The sequence below is a fragment of the Lathyrus oleraceus genome, chromosome 5 (genome assembly GCF_024323335.1).
Source record: "Lathyrus oleraceus cultivar Zhongwan6 chromosome 5, CAAS_Psat_ZW6_1.0, whole genome shotgun sequence".
Classification (NCBI taxonomy): domain Eukaryota; kingdom Viridiplantae; phylum Streptophyta; class Magnoliopsida; order Fabales; family Fabaceae; genus Lathyrus; species Lathyrus oleraceus.
In genome coordinates this window covers 31,994,012-32,012,892 of record NC_066583.1, presented here as the reverse complement: position 1 = coordinate 32,012,892, position 18,881 = coordinate 31,994,012, and the positions used below count along the sequence as shown (strand labels likewise).

The 18,881-nt window shown below is 41.6% G+C and overlaps 1 protein-coding gene across 1 annotated transcript; it reads left to right on the top strand.

Moving 5' to 3' along the window:
• Nucleotides 1-16,712: 16,712 nt before the first annotated feature.
• LOC127078562 (uncharacterized) lies at nucleotides 16,713-18,569 on the top strand. The gene is made up of 3 exons (XM_051019007.1): nucleotides 16,713-17,390; nucleotides 17,583-17,864; nucleotides 17,907-18,569. Exons 1-3 carry the CDS (start codon nucleotides 16,713-16,715, stop codon nucleotides 18,567-18,569), a joined length of 1,623 nt encoding a protein of 540 aa, XP_050874964.1.
• The last annotated feature ends 312 nt before the right edge of the window (nucleotides 18,570-18,881 follow it).

The following is an 18,881-nucleotide window of genomic DNA, read 5'->3' as shown; positions in this document are numbered from 1 at the left end:
CTATCTTGATTTCTCTCTTGGCGTCCTCGGTGCCGAGATTAATCACTTCAACAGACTCTTGATGCGGTTGAATAACCCTTTCCTCTTGTTTTAATAACCTGGTAAGCTCTTCAGGGAGTTCACAGTCTTCATCACCCTCTTCTTCAGCTTGAAAGATTGGATTTTCAAAGTCGAAACGAGCCATAGCAGAACCGTTATCAATAAGATCCGGTGACGTGCATCTGCATGAGTGATGGTATGTGCTTATGAGTGTGAAAGAAGAAAGTGGAAACTAAACGAAACATTGCCATTTTTTATTTGAAAAACTGCAAAAATAGAAAGACAGGGAACGAAATATTTGAATACAAAAATACGTCCTTTATTTATGATAAAAATGCAAGTGTCACATAGATGAGCCCTACAATGAGTCATTACGCCCTGGGCGGAACGTAAGACTTGGATATGCATGAATAAACAAAGAAAATTACTCTTCAAGAAGAGTGACTTGGATAATCTCTTCAGAAGACCAATTGTTAATGACTTCACCCGGGATCCTCGGATGTACCCAGTTGTCGATGTCACAATCACTATCCCCACCCTCTTCATTGATTGCAGAGACCTCACTGGGAATCACAAAATTAACAGGAACAACATCTGCGAATTCATCAGTAGCATCTTCAAACCCTTCTTCCTCAACCCCTTCCACAAACTCTTGGACAGACAAATCTTCAACCTGGAGGATACCCTTATCGAGCAAGGCCTGGATACCCTGCTGTAGCTTCAAACAACCTCCACTCTGAGTGGCACAATCCAAACAACCCTTCCCACAACCGGGGAAAACATCGGCCTTCAGCAAGCATCCTTTGATATCCAACAATGGAGTCTTCAACTTCAACACATCCTTAATGGACTTGGCTTTTCCCTCTATCATGTTAACGTTCGCACCACCATGCTGGGGCATGGGATTGTTAACGACATTCGGAGCCGGTGCAAGGTCGATGGCCTTTGAATCTATGAGGTCCTGAACTACGTGCTTAAAAGCTTTGCAGTTCTCAATATTGTGGCCAGGTGCCCCAGAGTGGAAGCTACACCTAGCGTTGGCGTCGTAACCCACCAGAAGTCTACCAATAGGAGGAGCCAGAATGCACAGTTGCACAAGTTGTAGTTGTTGAAGACTAGAAAGCAACTGAGCGTACGACATTGGAAGGGTGTCGAAACGCCGGTCCATCATCATTTGCCTCTGTTGATAAGCGGGTTTGTTACCCGGTTGCTGCTGTTGTTGATACTGAGTTGGTTGACGTTGTGATTGTTGTTGTTGTAGTGGCGCTGCAGCTGGAATGGTCACAGCCGCAACATACGGTTGCTGATGATAATTCTGAAAATTATTCCTCCGGTTATCCCTGTTCTGATAAGAAGATATGGCATTTGCATCCCCTTCTCTCCTCTTCTATCCCTGAATGAACGGCTTCTTCACCCCTGATGAGGATCCACCTCCACTCTGGCTCTTATAGGTCTTTAGGTAATTCTCCACCCTTTCTCTAGTAGAGACCACATCAGCAAAGTTGGAAGCATTGCACCCCACCAGACGCTCCAGATAAGGTCCAGGCAGCGTATTCATGAACATGTTGGCCATTTCCTTTTCCAACATAGGAGGCTGAACGCGGGAAGCTGTATCCCTCCAGCGTTGAGCGTATTCCCTGAAGCACTCATTGCTTTTAAGAGACAGATTCTGAAGTTGAGTTCTGTCCGGAGCCATGTCTGCATTATACTGGTACTGCTTCACGAAAGCCTCTGCCAAATCCCTCCAACAACGGATGTGGGCTCTGTCCAGCCTCATATACCATTCCAAGGATGCCCCAGCTAGGCTATCCTGGAAGAAGTACATAAGTAGCTTCTCGTCATCAGAGTATGCAACCATTTTACGGAAATAGGCTTGCACGTGAGTTTTGAGGCAAGAGCTGCCATGGTATTTGTCAAATATCGGGACCTTGAATTTCGGTGGCACTCTCACACCTGGGACCAGCCCCAAGTCAGCAACATCTACTCCCAGGGGATTCTGTCCTTCCACTGCTTTCAACCTCTCTTCCAATCTTCTAAACATGGGGTCCATGCCAAAGTCTTCCTGAAGCAAGGGGAACTGATCATCCTGACCATCCTGAATAGGTTGTTGATCTAGGTTGACATGCGGGATCGGGATAGGGGGATCCCTCTGTACCAACAATCTAAGCTCCTGCTGTCCTTGAGCCACCCCTTGAACCAAATCCATGAATTGATTCATGCGAATCTTCATCTCGGCGAGCTCTGCTTGTAGGCTCTCCATCGCTCTCTGTTGATTCCTTCGGGTACCGTATCGGTGAATGCCTGAGTCAGCTATCCTGCTAGTGGGACACCAAACAATATGAGAACACTGCAGCGGTACCTGTTATGCAAGATATGACAATGAATATGTAAATGCAATGCCATGTTTATCAAATCCAAAAGGTATTCTACCCCCTTGATTCCAGTCTCACATCAGGCGAATAGTGCAAGAAGACTGAGTCATGGATAAACTTCTGAGATCAAGATGCAACAAAGGGAAACCAAGATACAAATGAGTTCCAGGAAAGGGGACTTAGCCAAAAGTACATCAAAAGAGGATCCCCACAACAAGCCTGTGGATTATCACTACACAACGACAAAACAGAAAGTAAAGGGAGGAACATAAACCAGGGATCAGCCTCCTGTATACAACCCATAAGGACTGCTCCTCACTTCATCCAGTAATGCCACCGTGTCGGGATGATCTGGAGATTCTGTCAAATGCCGGATAAGCAGATTCCTCTTGTGAATGATCCCATCCAGCTCGTTGATGTGCTCTCTGTAGTAATTCCCATCATCTTCTCCGAATACCTCTTCAAGTCTGGATTTCTTCAAACCTGCCAACACCTTGAGTTCTTCAATCTGTCCTCGAGCCTCATGGAGTTGATCTGTGATGTAGCCATTAGTAGAACGGGCGCACAGAAGCTCATTGTTTTTCCCCTTCAGCAAAGTCGTCAATTTCTCTATCTGACCAGTCAGTTCGGCTACTGTCTCCTCCTCCTTTGCCTTCCGAGAAGTTGAAAATGCATCCCATTGCTCCTGCCACCCAGCTAATTTACCATGAGCATCTACTAACTGCTGCTTGACTCGCCTCAACTCAGAACTGGATGATCTCAAGGCTTCGTCTGTCTTCCTGAAGAAGTTCGCCTCCACAGCAAATCTCCTCTCTGCTTCCTTTTGTATTCTGACGACTTCCCCCTTCTGATATTCTGCCTCCTGGAATTGATGCATACAATCTTGCAACTTCTCACTTAACTCTGAGTTCTTGGTTTGAAGTCCCTCCATGGCACTCTTCAACTTGTCGTACTCCTCTCGGCTCACCATTGTTGACTTCTCAGGAGTAGGTGGATACAAAGGTTCTTCAAAGGGAACGGCAGACCAAACTCTTCGACTCTTCCTTGAAGCCACTCTTCATACCGAGGGTAAGTTCTACAATCTCTTTTTCCAAGGACGGTTCTTCCTCTCTTGATCACCTTGAGCCAGGCCTCAGCTGCCTTACGGGATACCGTCAAGTCAGGCGAAGAATGGAAAAACAGAGATTCTTCCACATCCTTTTCCAAAGGCGGAGTTCTTAAAGCATATCCAAACTGTCTAACTGCTAGAGAAGGATTATAGTTGATTCCTCCTCTTCTTCCTACCAACGGAACATTTGGGAAGTTCCCACAACTATGAATAATATCTGCCCGAAGCAAGCTCCGGTCGGACCACCAAGAAATATCTTCAGCTCTCAACCCCATCAATCTCTTCGACCAACTCAACGAGTCCTTGACATTAACGAACACTCTTGATTTGGGTAGGTGAGAACTGAACCACCTATAAAACAAAAGCACACAACAATTCAACAATCCCCCTTTTCTATTCTTATTTGTGTGGTGCACTGAATGAAAGAAATCTCCTAGCAAGGTCGGTACTGGATTTCTCAACACGAAGAGGCGTATTGCGTCCATGTCCACAAATTTGGCGACATTAGGGAACAAGACAATCCCATACACGCAAAGAGTCAACACAGCATTGAAACCCCTCTAGTTACCGTCTTCCAGCTTCTTCTTTGCTTCTCCCAGTAAGAAACTCAGATGAAAACCACTAACTTCTCCCTTCTGACACATATTAGCCTTCCAGACTGATTCCTCCAAATATGTGGCTGAAGCAACCATGCTGAGATCGGGCAGAAACTCAGAACTGTAGAACAATAACTGTGACCTGATAGGAACTCTGAGAAAACTGGCAATCTCCTTCAGAGTAGGGACCAAGATATAATCCGGGAATGTGAAACACCTCAATGGAGGGTCATAGAACTGTAGTAGTGTGAATAGGGCGTCATGTTGATCTTTGGAAAGAACCGTGACGAAACTTAGAATCAGACCGTAATCCTCTCGGAATCCTTCTAGAGAACCAAGATCCATTAACTGCATCAACTGTTGGATGGGCTCCAGACAGGCCACCGGAAATTTGTAGGCGACAAGTCTCTTTTTGCCAATATCCATCTTAAGAGAACCAGAAAAACTCCGACTGGAATCAAGAAGAAGATGTAAACCCCCTTGAAATGGATAAACATGTGTTAAATGATATGAATGCAAATGATGTGATGATGTGAATGCAGTGCAGTGGTATGTCAATCAGGATTGCTGTATCTGCTTGAACATCTGTCGGGTTACACTGTCTGAAGAGAAAACCACTAAGGAATATAATACAAGATCAAAGCTCTGCTCCAGAAAACCGGGTTGGTTGGAGGTTAAGGTTTCCTGAATTTAGCCCTCCCCTCACTGGTAGGTTCTAAGAACAGAAGTTCGTCAACTTTAGCCCTTCAGTCGCGAATAATACGTTTACCACTGAAGGTTTGGCATTATTACGGGATAAAAGACCTCCATTGACTCCCCTCAACAGGACATCCTAAAGCAAGTTCCCAGTCTCGGGGTCCTCGGATTGATCAGCGAGAATGCGCCCACCAGAGCTAACATAATCACGTCTCGGAGGAGAGGCCTCGACTGAGTTCTCGGGAAATGGTCACCAGAGTCGACGATTTCTAAAGGAACATCATGTCGTTACGGAACATCCGTAGGACATAATATATCCAAAAGAAACCTCGTCTGGGTGTGGTTCTTCACGAACGACTTAACGTAGCAACATGCCACGCAAGCCTCATGATTATCCACTCTAAAACCTGTGTGTGCACTCAAGCCTGGGTAATGGGCTTATCTCTCGTAGAACATCCCATCCCAACAGACAAACAACAGTTCCAACAGATACAACAGATGAATGCAAGCAGGTAAGCAAATAAATGTACAAAAGCATGAACACCCAATGAACAAGAAATCACAAAAGCTAGGAGGGACTCGCTTAGGGAAGATGGACCAGCAAGAGGTCAACTTCTTGGTCCCCAACAGAGTCGCCAACTGTCGCAACCTGAAAAATACAGTGCGCGAAAAAAACAACCGGCGAAAGAAAAAGACAGAAGAGTCGCCACCATGCGTTATTCATCCCAAAGGAGGGAAAGGAAATGCTCGAAGTAAACCTGAAAAAGGAAAGGACAAGACGGGGTCTCGCAACCAAATCTTGGGTTCGGGAGTCGGTTATGTGAAGGGAAGGTATTAGCACCCCTACGCATCCGTAGTACTCTACGGGATCTACTTTTGTGGTTTTTGTCTAAAGGGTATGGGTTTACCTAATGTGTTTATTTACTAAAAAGGTTAAGAGAAATGACTCGCGCGGATGTTGCATCCACTGCATACGTATCTCATCTGAATATGAGAATCAGAGTCTTCGTAACTCGGCTGACCTATGGGTTGGGGGATGTGTGCTCGCTAAGACATCGCGTCTTATGCCTACGTATCTCATCTGGAATGAGAATCAGAGCAAGCCGTAGTTCGGCTAACTACGGGGTTATGGAGTGGGTTTTAGATGAACGACGTTACTACGCAATCTACCGGATGCTCGACCTTTGGAGACTTACTCACCTGTAGTAGAAGGAGTAAATGTGTGTTATGGAGAAGAAAAATCAATGAAGGGTTTGTTTGCATTGTAGGAACGCGCATGCAAAAGGGTAATGAGGATAAGACCTCATAGCTCTTAACCCTGGACAAAGGAACCTGCATAAAGTAAACACAAAACATTGCCTCCTATCGAGGTCTTCCAACTAGGAAAGCAGTAAAATGCGAGAAAAATGTAAAAGTACCACGCGGATAAAGATCCGAAGTTATAGCAGTTAGAGGAATGGGAAACCCAGGGATCCTTCCAAGCTAAACACCATCAAAGAAAGTGAGTCAGTACAGGTGATCGGAATGAAACCTCCAGGGGTATCCCACAAATAAAGTGGAAAACCACGTAAGTTATCCCTGCAAAAGTCATGTGAGCCCTCACAAAAACTCAACAAACAGGTCAGAGACAAAAAAATAGGGTAATCAAGGGTTGCCCCCAAATCAAAATGTAACCACATGAATCATGCCATTAAAATTCACAAAAAAGACATGCATCAAAAGGGTATCAAATTCACCCATAATTCCTCATACATTTAGAGCATTCAAATTAAAGGCATAAAGATGATGGATATAGGGCAAACCTGATTTGAGAGATTGATTAAGATTGAATGGTACGGCCGGATCTGCAAAGTAATACTAGGGTTTGTGTGAGGCGGAGTGAACTTCTCAGGGCTGCCTGAAGGTCGCTGCAGAGTAGTTCCTAGGTTTCCTTCTCTCAAAATCTTTCTCCAGTGAATCTCCCAGTGTAACTCCAAGTGTGTTTTCCTTTATTGAAACTTCAGTATTTATAGACTGATTTTCGTGGGTAGTGGGCTCAAATGAGGGAGACCCAAGTCCAAAAAAATTTGTTATATTTTATTTATTTATTTAATTAATTAATTTTATTTATTTATTTATTTATTTATTTATTTTTCAGGAAAAATGAAGGGTAAATTTTGGGGTATTACACTTCAGAAAACACATTGGCCAGGCAAATAGATCAAAGAGTGATGAGTTTCGAAGAAAAAACCTGTTGAAGAACAACCTTGATTTTTGGAAATTTGGGCTTGATTCATTGCTTCCTTTGCCAAAACAGAAGATCAATGAACTAGAGGATGAAGGTTTAAAAGCTTTAGATCCAAAGATTCAACCAGAAGTAGCTGAATTTTGGATCTGAAAAATTTGAAGAAAAGTGAACTAGCTTCTTTGGTGAGAGGTTAGGTTTTTATTTCTGCAGCAATTTAGGTTGATTCCAGGGTCCTCTCAAGTGAAGCAAGCAAGTGTATTTATAGCAAGAGCTAATGCAATGCATGATCAAACTCGTGTGCATGTGAATTGGTTCCTCCATGCATGGGCCTGTACAGGCGCATGTGAGGCCCAAAACTTGGTTCAAATGCAATCTGAAATGAATATGAGATGGTTTGGACATGTAGTTTGGAGTGAATTGGCCTGTATGATGAATTTCAACATGTTATGCATAATCATGCCTAAAACTTCTCCTCTTCGAAAATGCCAATTGCCAAATCCAAACATGATCATGTGAGTAATGGTTGGAAAGGTTTTGATGTAAGGAACAATTGTTATGTTGGGAAAAAATCCATTTGAAGTGTGGAAATTGGTGAAATTGGAGTTTAAAGTGCAAGGTGCAAAACATGTAAAGGCAAAGTTTCTAAATTTGGTCAATGTTCAAGCCCTTCTGTTTGATGATGTAAGCCCCAAATGAAAAAACTTCCAACATCAAAGTTGTATATCTTTTAAAGACAATCAAAATGGACTTAAATTTTGCATCATTTGGACTTTTGGTGAAAGAGTTATGGGCACTTGAAGTTGGACTTTTTTGCCTTTCAATGCATTTGGCCCAAAATGACCTATAATGTCTTGCATTATCACATGTATTTCCTTTGAGATTTTGAAATTTTGTTCAACATAACATTTGAAGTAGACATCTTAAGCTTTCCAATGCATTTGATCCCACCTCAAAATGATAAACAATTAATGAGTTATATCACATGTATTTCCATATTCTGGCGCTTAATCTCCTTGTAACTGCTAGTCACTTTAAATTTCAAACTTCTCCCGCCTAGGTATTTAGGTTGACCCTGTTTCACATGTGTTTGATGCAACTAGAAATTCCTTAAGTCCCAGTCTTCATTTCAGTCGACAGAATGGGTTTTCGACCAAACATGATTCTTCTGTCGGTTTCATCTCCTGGCGACTTATGTTTTTTTCTCAACTTTTGCTTATCTTAGAAACATCTCCACCCCTTGATAGGGTATAAACCTTACATTCATAAGGCACTTTCATTTATTACGCCTTCAACATGCCTTATAGATTTCTTGTGGTAACAAAATGCTCCCTAGAGATGCCATTTTCGAATGTCGACTTTTTGTGAGATAATGGCATCTTTGAGATGTCGACTTGCTCCTCACCGCTTCCACTTCTACTTAGTGGTACGCATGTTTGCTCCACGCTGATGACGTCATCCAATCATGACAAACGTCTCCTTTTTTCCTCGAGACACACAAAATCACATCTCCATCATTTCACGTCTTTATGCCTGAAACGTGCTTACCGCCATAACTGCCTTTCCGTCTCCACGTGTCTGCAGACGTGGGAACATGAGTACAGGTGTCGACGAGGGAGATCAAACGTTTACTCTTCCCTTTTTTAGGGTTTAACCCCTATAAAACCTTTATTCCTTCTTCTTCTTCCCTTTTTCCGCCCTTTGCTTCAGTGAACGATAATCACATGCACTCTGTTTTAGTAAAAAGAACAACCTTTCTTCTCCAAACCTTCAGTTTCTTCCATAGCTAGCTCAAGTAAAAGCAAAACACTTCCCTCCTCTGCGAAGCTCGGACAACCACTCACCATTGATGGTAAAGAGTACGTTCCTGAACCTCCATTTTCAGAAGAGAAAACAAAAATCTGGCATTCCCAGGTATTGATCCCTTTCTCCTTGGCTGATGAACCTTTAGCATTTTTAGGTCCACTTCCAGAAAACCGTTGTCCTGAGATAACCAGAACATATTCCTTTTTCCCCACCAATCATCTCTCTGAACCGTTGGTTTCTTCCCAAAAATCTTTTTCCCTCCGTTATGTCAACAGGAATTTTAGGACTGCTCCTCCTAAAAACTGTCCTAAGTTTTACGCCTGGATGGATCGCTTAGAAACAGAGAAAATCGACCATTGGAAATGGACAACTATCTATACCCTTCTTCAGATTGCCCGTTGTGGCCCTCCTCAATCTTGTGGCATGTTACTGGCTTCCCTCCAATTTTGGGATAGTTCGACCAATTCTTTCCATACCAAGTATGGCATGATTACGCCGACACTCTTGGATATTGCTGCCATCACTGGCTTAAAACCGACTGGAAAAATCTTTGACTGCGAAGCTGTAACACCAATCCCTCTGAGGTTTGACGTTGGTGACTCTCGCAAGCCGACATACAACAATTTTATTGATCACCATGCCACATCTTCAGGCCATGTGTCCACTGAAGAACATGTGGCCTTTCTGACTCTGTGGCTATCTCACTTTGTGTTTTGCTCTAAATCAATGCAGATAGCCAAACATTTTGCTCTTCTGGCAACCCAGCTTCACCAAGACTGTGACATCGCTCTTGGCCAATTAATCCTGGCCTCTCTTTATGAATCTCTATCTGAAGTTGTCTGCCAAATCAAGCTCTTTCACCCTGAGAACTCAAAGAAGAAGAATGTTTTAGTCCACGACCCTTTTTGGTTCTTACAACTGTGGCTCAACGCAACTTTTTCTAAAGATATAACACCATATGGGATGAAAAGGGTTGCGTATCCCCCAGGAGAACGACACCTTTGTTGGAAACGCCTGATCCCTTTGACGCCCCTCGACAAAACTTTCCCTGACGTCAAGGTGTTTCGCCTCTTGTTTACTATCATGTTGACCCGTGTTGACTTTCATCCTTCTATGGCTCCTTTCAGCCATCGAATTGAAGGTCCTGAATGGTTTACCATGGCTTTACCCTCGACTGAATACGAACATAGGACTGAAAACTTTGTCATCTGGAGACGTTTCCTGGTCCCCCAATTTTTGTCGGTTGTAACCTCCGACACCAACCTTGGCCTAGTTGCCTACCAACCCAACTTGGTAGCCAGACAATTTGGCCTTTGTCAATTTATTCCCAAGTCCCTGTATTCTTCTTCTGACTTACTCACAAACATCCTTTGTGATCAACCATGGAGTATGATCCAAGAAGATCTTGAGACCCTTTAGGAAAACCGACCAAAGCTCCATTCAACTCCCTTTCAACCAACCTTCTTCTGCACCAAAGAGTTTGATTACTGGTGGCAGTCATATCTTGTTGTTTACATTGGCGCTCCTGAGGCCAAATTATCTGAACTAACTCAAGCTCTTATTTATTTGCAGGAAAAATCGACCAAGTGTAAGACTCTCCATGCTAAACAAATTCGCGCTTTTCAGAACTATTTCCAAGTTGTGTATCGACCTGATAATCTTCATCGGACCATCTTTGAGGCCGCATCCGAATTAAAGGAGAAAGTAACCGACAAGCTCCCAAAACTTAAAATCCCTGGTTACGCGAAAGACAAGTATCTTTACGCTCTTCATTTTGGAAACATCAAATTCCCTCCTTTGCCATCTAGCCCATTGGCAATTCGGTTCCAGATTGGTTTTATTGTCCCTTTTCACACGTACAAAATGCTTATAAGAAAAAGGCCGACAGAGTGGTACCGACGAAGCATTATCTTCCCTACTACTCAGGGCCACTTCATATTGATCCTCAATATGTTAGGGTGTTCGAATCCACACAAATTGGTAACACTTTTCTGGAAAGCTAACACCTCATTTTAGTTGGATTTTGTCGCTTACTTGCTTTTTATGTTTCTTTACAGCGATCCCTCTAGACCCTGTTGATCACGTTCCTGCCAATGACCCTATCCTTTCGACCCTATACCAAATCTACAGATGATGTGACTTTGGACAAAGTCTATCACGGCCTCTTCATCTACGTCTGTCAATGCTACGGCTTCGACCCATTTTGTGAAATAGTCGATACCAACCAAAACATACCTTTGTTGTTTCGATGAAGCTGGTTTTATTTCTCCAATCACATCCAATGCCCATCCTCGGAAAGGCCAGGGCTTTACAATTGTATGTAACTCGCTTGCAGGCACATGCTGTATGCCCCCATGCAATTGGCATTCCTGACAACTTTTAGCAAATTCAATGCAATCTTTCAACATTGAAGGCCAATAAACTCCTAAGCGCATCAAAAGCCATTTCATCTTCAGTCCCGCTTGATGCGCCCCACACGCTCCACTATGTACACTAGACACAGCCACATATGCCTCACTTTCTACTAGGAATTTTAGTAAAACTCCTTCAGCTGTCTTCAAAAACAATTCATCATTCACCAAGACGTAGCTAAGGGCCCTATATTTCACCTTTCGCTTTGTCGACCCTATAGGATTACGTAAATAATCTACTAGCGGTTTACGCCAATCACTTTCCCCCTCCTCGTCGACGGTCAGAATTTCAAAATGGTATTTATCTACAACTCCCAACTTTATAATCGACAAATCTGATGGTGATAAAAATGTTGCTTGTACCTTCTCTCTTACTTGGACCTCTTCTTCATCCTGTTCTTTCGACGCTTTGTACCTTGAAGCTTCCTGCGCCAAATCGTTTGCTCTCTGGTTCTCTTTCCATGGTATATGCTGGAGGTTTACTTGCTCAAACCTCTTGAGTAATCTGATGGTAACCACAAAATACATGATTAAATTTTCTTTAACACACCTGTATTCTTTTGATACCTGCTTAATTACTAACTCAGAGTCTCCCATAATTTCGACATTCCTTGCCCCAAATTCTAGCAGAAGTTCAAGTCCTGTAATCAACGATTCGTATTCTGCTTCATTGTTTGTGCATACTCCTTCAATTCTGTATTTGAACTCTGCTGGAATTCCATCTGGAGAAATTATGACTCCCCCTATCCCAGATTCGTTCTTATGCCTTGAACCGTCGAAGTATAATCTCCATGGAGCTATGTCTACGTAATTTTGCGCCATTTCGACCATTGAATGACCGACAAGGAAATATGCCACCACTTGTCCTTTCAAAGCTTTTAAAGGCACGTGTAGATGTTTTTGATTGGCTGCATTTTATGTTAAAACACTTACTGTACTTAGATGTCTTTTCAAAGCTAAAGAAGTTTGGGATACTCTCAAAACAACTCATGAAGGTACATCCAAGGTAAGGATGTCTAAACTCCAGATGCTGACTACTAAGTTTGAAAATCTGAGGATGAAAGAGGATGAGATTATTCATGACTTCCACATGAATATTCTTGAAATTGCCAACACTTCTGGAGGCTGAGGAGAGAAAATGTCTGAAGAAAAACTTGTAAGAAAGATTCACAGATCATTGCCCAAGAGATTTGTCATGAAGGTTACTGCTATAGAAGAGGCTCAAGATATTTGCAATATGAAGGTTGATGAGCTTATTGGTTCTCTCCAAACTTTTGAAATGGGCTTGTGTGAGAATGTTGAAAAGAAAAACAAAAGCATAGCTTTTGTATCAAATACTGAAGAGGATTCAGAAGAAGGAAATATTGGAGGTGATGAAAGTATATCAGAAGCTATAGCCATGCTTGGAAGACAATACAACAAGTTCATAAAGAAGATTGATAAAAAAGGTAGACCAAATGTCAAGAACACTTCATCTAACATCAGTAGAAGATCAAAATCTGAAGAAAAGTCCAACCAAGACAAGGGAATCCAGTGTCATGGATGTGAAGGTTTTGGACACATTAGAGTTGAATGTCCTACCTTCCTCAAGAAGCAAAAGAAGGGACTATCTGTCACCTGGTCTGATGGAGACTCTGAGAATGAATCAGAAGGAGAATCTGCAAAACATGTCACTGCACTAACTAGTGTTTATGCCTCTGATGATGACTCAAGTGGAGATGAACTTACATTTGATGAACTTGCTGCTTCATATAAAGAGTTATGTGTCAAAAGTGCAAAAGTGTGTCTACAAGGAGAAAAGCAGAAGAAACTTATCAAGGAGCTGGAAGCTGAGAAGAAGAAGCATATGATAGTCATAGATGATCTAAATGGTGAGATAACCTTGCTGACCTCTAAGCTAGATCAAATGACAAAATCCATCAGAATGCTGAATAAAGGAACTGACACTTTGGAAGAAATTCTAAAGGTGGGACAGAAATCAGGAACCATGTCTGGTTTAGGCTTTGTTAAGGAATCCTCATCTGAATTCAAAAGCTCAAAGGCTGAAGTTCAGAAAATCAAGCAGAAGTCACAACCAATGTCACAACATCATGGAAACAAGAGGATTAACCATCAAAAGAAGAAATTTCAACGATGGAGATGCCACTACTGTGGAAGATTTGGTCACATAAAACCCTTTTGTTACAGGTTGCATGGTTATCCTAACCAGACCCCTCGAGTCAGACCTAAGCAGAAGGCATCTAAGCATAATGCCCCTATCAAGAAACAACAATGGGTTGCTAGAATAGCTCACACATATCTAAGGGAATCTACCAAAGAAGACTGGTATTTTGATAGTGGTTGCTCAAGACATATGCCTGGGATGAATAACTTATTGGTAGATATACAACCTCATACTACCAATTATGTGACCTTTGGTGATGGAGCTAAAGGAAAAATCAAAGGTGTTGGTAAGCAGGATAGTCCTGGAGTTCCAGAACTGAATAATGTGTTGTTAGTAAAAGGACTAACTGCTACTCTCATCAGCATAAGCCAACTATATGATCAAGGCTTAAATGTATAGTTCACTGAGGAAGAATGTGTTGTGACAAATGGAGAAAATAAGGAAGTTATGAGAGGATCTAGATCCAAAGATAACTGCTATCTATGGGAACCTAAAGTCTCAAACGACTCCTCAATGTGCTTCTTAGCCAAGGAAGAAAAGGAAGTGAAGTTGTGGCATAGGAGACCGTGACATATTCATTTAAGAGGAATGAAGAAGATCATATCCAAGGAAGCAGTTAGAGGAATCCCAAAGCTGCTTATTGATGAAGGAAAAGTCTGTGGAGAATGTCAGGTTGGCAAGCAAACCAAGATGTCACATCCTATGCAGGTTGAAAGTCTTGGTGGGAAGAGATATGCTTATGTGGTTGTTGATGACCATTCCAGATACACATGGATAAGCTTCATCATAGAAAAATCAGATGCATTTGATGTCTTCAAAGATCTATGCATAAGACTCCAAAGAGAAAAGGATAGTAGTGTTATCAGAATAAGAAGTGACCATGGAAAGGAGTTTAAAAATTCCAAGTTTGATGATTTCTGCTCATCTGAAGGAATAAGTCATGAGTTTTCCTCACCTATTACTCCTCAGCAAAATGGAGTAGTTGAAAGGAAGACCATAACTATTCAAGAATCTGCTAGAGCTATGATTCATGCAAAGAAGCTTCCTATGCACTTTTGGGATGAAGATATGAATACAACTTGTTATGTTCACAACAGAGTTACCTTGAGAAAGGGAACCTCTTCCACTCTGTATGAAATATGGAAAGGCAGAAAACCTACTGTGAAGTACTTTCATATCTTTGGAAGCAAATGTTATATTCTTACAGATCGTGAACAGAGAAGAAAAATGGACCCAAAAAGTGACGAGGGTATATTCCTGGGATACTCTACTAACAGCAGAGCATACAGAGTTTTCAACTCCAGAACTAATGTCCTGATGGAATCCATAAATGTTATTGTTGATGATAACGATGAAGAATCCAATGTCATAGAGGATATTGGAACATTCCTTGAGACTTCAACAGAAAATGTACAGGATACTCCTCCTGGACTTGAGTTAGAAGCATCCAACAAGGTGCCTTATATCAGGATTCAGAAAGACCACCCTAAGGATCTTATCATAGGAGATCCCAATAGTGGTGTGATTACCAAATCAAGGGAGAATAGCTCAAATTCCTGCTTTGCATCCAAGGTTGAACCTAAAAATGTGAAAGAAGCTCTGACTGATGAATATTGGATCAATGCTATGCAAGATGAACTGGAGCAGTTTAAAAGGAATGAAGTATGGGAGTTTGTTCCAAGACCTGAAGGGACTAACATCATTGGCACCAAGTGGATTTACAAGAACAAGTCTGATGAGAAAGGAGTAATCACTAGGAATAAAGCAAGACTAGTGGCACAAGGGTATACTCAAGTTGAAGGGGTTGATTTTGATGAGACTTTTGCACCTGTTGCAAGACTTGAGTCAATAAGGTTGCTGTTAGGTGTTTCCTGCATTCTGAAGTTCAAACTGTTCCAAATGGATGTGAAGAGTGCCTTTTTAAATGGCTACTTGAATGAAGAAGTCTATGTGGAACAACCTAAAGGGTTCAGTGATCCTAATCTACCAAAACATGTGTACAAGTTAAGGAAAACTCTGTATGGATTGAAGCAAGCTCCTAGAGCTTGGTATGAGAGGCTGACTGAATTTCTGACTACTAATGGTTACAGAAAAGGAGGGATATATAAGACTTTATTTGTGAAGGATGAAGATGGAAAAATCATGATTGCCTAAATATATGTGGATGATATTGTCTTTGGTGGAATGTCAGATAGAATGGTGAAACATTTTGTTAACCAGATGCAATCTGAATTTGAAATGAGTTTGGTTGGGGAATTGACTTATTTTCTTGGACTGCAAGTTAAACAGATGGAAGATTCGATGTTTCTCTCCCAAAGCAAATATGCCAAGAACATAGTTAAGAAGTTTGGTATGGATAATGCTAGTCACAAAAGAACTCCTGCACCTACTCATTTAAAGTTAACTAAAGATGAAGGAGGTTCTAGTATTAATCAATGCTTGTATAGAAGCATGATAGGTAGCCTACTATATCTAACTGCTAGTAGACCTGATATTGCCTATGCAGTTGGTGTGTGTGCTAGATACCAAGCAGGACCCAAAGTGAGTAACTTAAATCAAGTCAAGAGGATTCTCAAGTATATTAATGGGACTTGTGATTATGGTATGCTCTACTCTCATGGCTCTGAGTCTATCTTATCTGGGTATTGTGATGCTGATTGGGCTGGGAGTGCTGATGACAGAAAAAGCACACCAGGAGGATGTTTCTTCTTGGGAAACAATCTCATATCTTGCTTCAGCAAGAAACATAACTGTGTATCATTATCCACTGTAGAATCTGAGTACATAGCATCTGGAAGAAGTTGTTCCCAACTGGTATGGATGAAACAGATGCTGACTGAGTACAATGTCACTCAGAATGTCATGACATTGTTCTGTGACAATCTCAGTGCCATCAACATTTCAAAGAATCCTATCCAACACAGCAGGACCAAACATATTGACATTAGACATCACTTCATAAGAGATCTGGTAGAAGACAAAGGGATTACTTTGGAACATGTGGCAACTGAACTACAACTTGCTGACATATTTAAAAAGGCTTTGGATGCTACTCAGTTTGAAAATTTAAGGGGCAAGTTGGGAATATGTCTTTCTGAGGAATATAGAAACTAAGGATGTTAGGAAGTTACTGTTTAATATTTCAAATTATTAAACAATTGAAAGTGTGCTCTGATTGGTCAACAGATAATAGCTATTTCACTTGCAACAAGCGTTACTTCTTCCACTCTTTCATTTTCCATTCACGCAAGCACCCTCTCAGAGAAATTTTTCATTTCGTCTCTAAGATAATCATCATGTCTCAACAATCCAACTCTTCTCCTTCCAAGAACATGCAATGTTCTCCTAGCGCTGAACCAAGCAACCCTAACAAAGAATATCCTATTCCTGACTCTGTGAATACCCCACATGCAAGAAGACCTAAAGAAACTGTATCCGACTTCTCCTCATCCATCGTTCTTGAGGAACAAACCAAAGAAGGTTCCAGGTATGTTCACAATGCCATTGCCACTATAGTGACTGGAATACTGTCTGGAAATCATGAGGTCCCGAGGGTTTCCATTCCCTTAAACACTATTGAACCTGATAATGTCGCTGATCAAAAAAATACTGAGTCTTTAGGAAAGAATATCTCTGATGATGTTAAGAAAACTGATGCCCATAAGGAGTCAAATGTTGACAAACCCTTAGATAATGTGGCTGGCGAGGAAGTTCATGTCACTCATGATGTCAGTGACAACCCTAACTGTGAGGCTGAAACAGTAGACCTGGAGGAATTTTTTGATAATGAGCTGTTGTCCTCTGTCCTCCCTAGCATAGCCAAAAGGGTTAGGACTAGGAGAGAAAAGAAAAATGTGGCTCAAAGGTCCCCCAAAAAGAAGATTGATGTTCCAACCTCTTCCAAGACAACGGTGGCAGTCGAGAGTTCCCTCAAGAGGAAAGTTCATGGTCCAACCAAATCTTGGAGCAAAGTGGTGCCCAAGAAAAAGAAGACCAAGTTTGTTGTTGTTGAGTCTGACTCAGATGTTCCTTGTAATGTCTCTGACATTCTGTCAAAGAAGAAGCCAACCACTAGCAAACTTGCAGCTAGTGTCCCTGAGGTACCAATTGACAACATATCTTTTCATTTTGCTTCAAGTGTAAACAGGTGGAAATATATTTATCAGAAGAGGCTGGCTTTAGAAAGGGAATTAGCTCAGAATGTCCTAGATTGTAAGGATATTATGGATCTTATTCAAGAGGCTGGTTTAATAAAGACTGTGACTCCGTTTTCAAAGTGCTATGAGATGTTGGTAAAGGAATTTATTGTTAATTTGTCTGAAGAATATGTTGATGGCAAGTCTAAGGAATTCAGGAAAGTGTATGTGAGAGGCAAGTGTGTAAATTTCTCTCCTTCAGTGATCAACAAGTATTTGGGAAGGCCTGATGAAGCTCAACCTGAGCTTGAGGTGACTGACAACAAAATCTGTCAAGTCATCACTACTAATCAGGTAAGAAAGTGGCCTCTCAAAGGAAAATTGGTGGCAAGTAAACTGAGTGTCAAGTATGCAATGCTGCACAAGATTGGAGCTGCTAACTGGGTGCCCACCAATCATAAATCTACAGTTGCTGTAATTCTTGGAAAGTTTATATATATTGTTGGAACCAAAGCCAAATTTGACTATGGCTCCTATATTTTTTATCAAACTTTGAAGCATGCAGGAAGCTTCAGTGTGAAGGGTCCTATAGCCTTTCCTTCTCTCATCTGTGGTATTGTTTTGAATCAGTTTCCAAACATCTTAACTGAGAATGATTCTGTGAAGAAAAGAGGCAACCCTGTGTCTTTCAATCATAAGTTGTTCCTAGGTACCCATGTCCCTGACATTGTCATGACATCAGGTGAGACATCACGTGTAAGCAACCAGCCAGGTAAAGCTGCTGTCATTGCAATGCTCAAAGAAACCTGCAGGGAATTAGAGGCAAGGAAGATGAACTTGGAAAAATTGATTAGCTCTTTGGAGATGACTGAAGGTGATGTGCTAGCTGATGGTGGAGAATTTGGTGAAGCTACTGCTGTTGCAGAAGAAGCTGAAAGACAAGGTGAAGAGGGAGAAACAGATGCCAGTCCTGATGATGGCACAGATGATGATGCTGACTCTGAGTCAGATGACTAGAACATTTCTTGTGTTTCTGATAATTGCTTGTAGTTTTATTTTTTTTGGTCTGTAATATTAAGTGTTGCTTTGGCAACATTTTTGACAAAAAGGGGGAGTAACACTTGTACCCCAGGACAACAAATTTCTTTGAAGTTGAAGGTCCTCTAAACAAGAGGTTATGTTGTTGTTTCCTCTCTGCTTGATCTTCTCTTGTGTTTCTGCTATTTGAAGTTTAACTTCTATGTTTGCTAAGTGTATTAGCTAATTTGATTCTCTGCTTGGATCACTACGCCAAAAACTGGAATAGACAGCGCACCTTAGAGGGCGCTT

Bases quoted from the DNA above. Each gene is read 5' to 3' on its own strand.
- LOC127078562 (XM_051019007.1), top strand. From the start codon at position 16,713: ATGTCTCAACAATCCAACTCTTCTCCTTCCAAGAACATGCAATGTTCT. The intron at 17,391-17,582 runs GTGCCCAAGAAA...TATATTTATCAG, and splicing joins CCAAATCTTGGAGCAAAGTG to AAGAGGCTGGCTTTAGAAAG. The intron at 17,865-17,906 runs GTGACTGACAAC...ACTACTAATCAG, and splicing joins AAGCTCAACCTGAGCTTGAG to GTAAGAAAGTGGCCTCTCAA.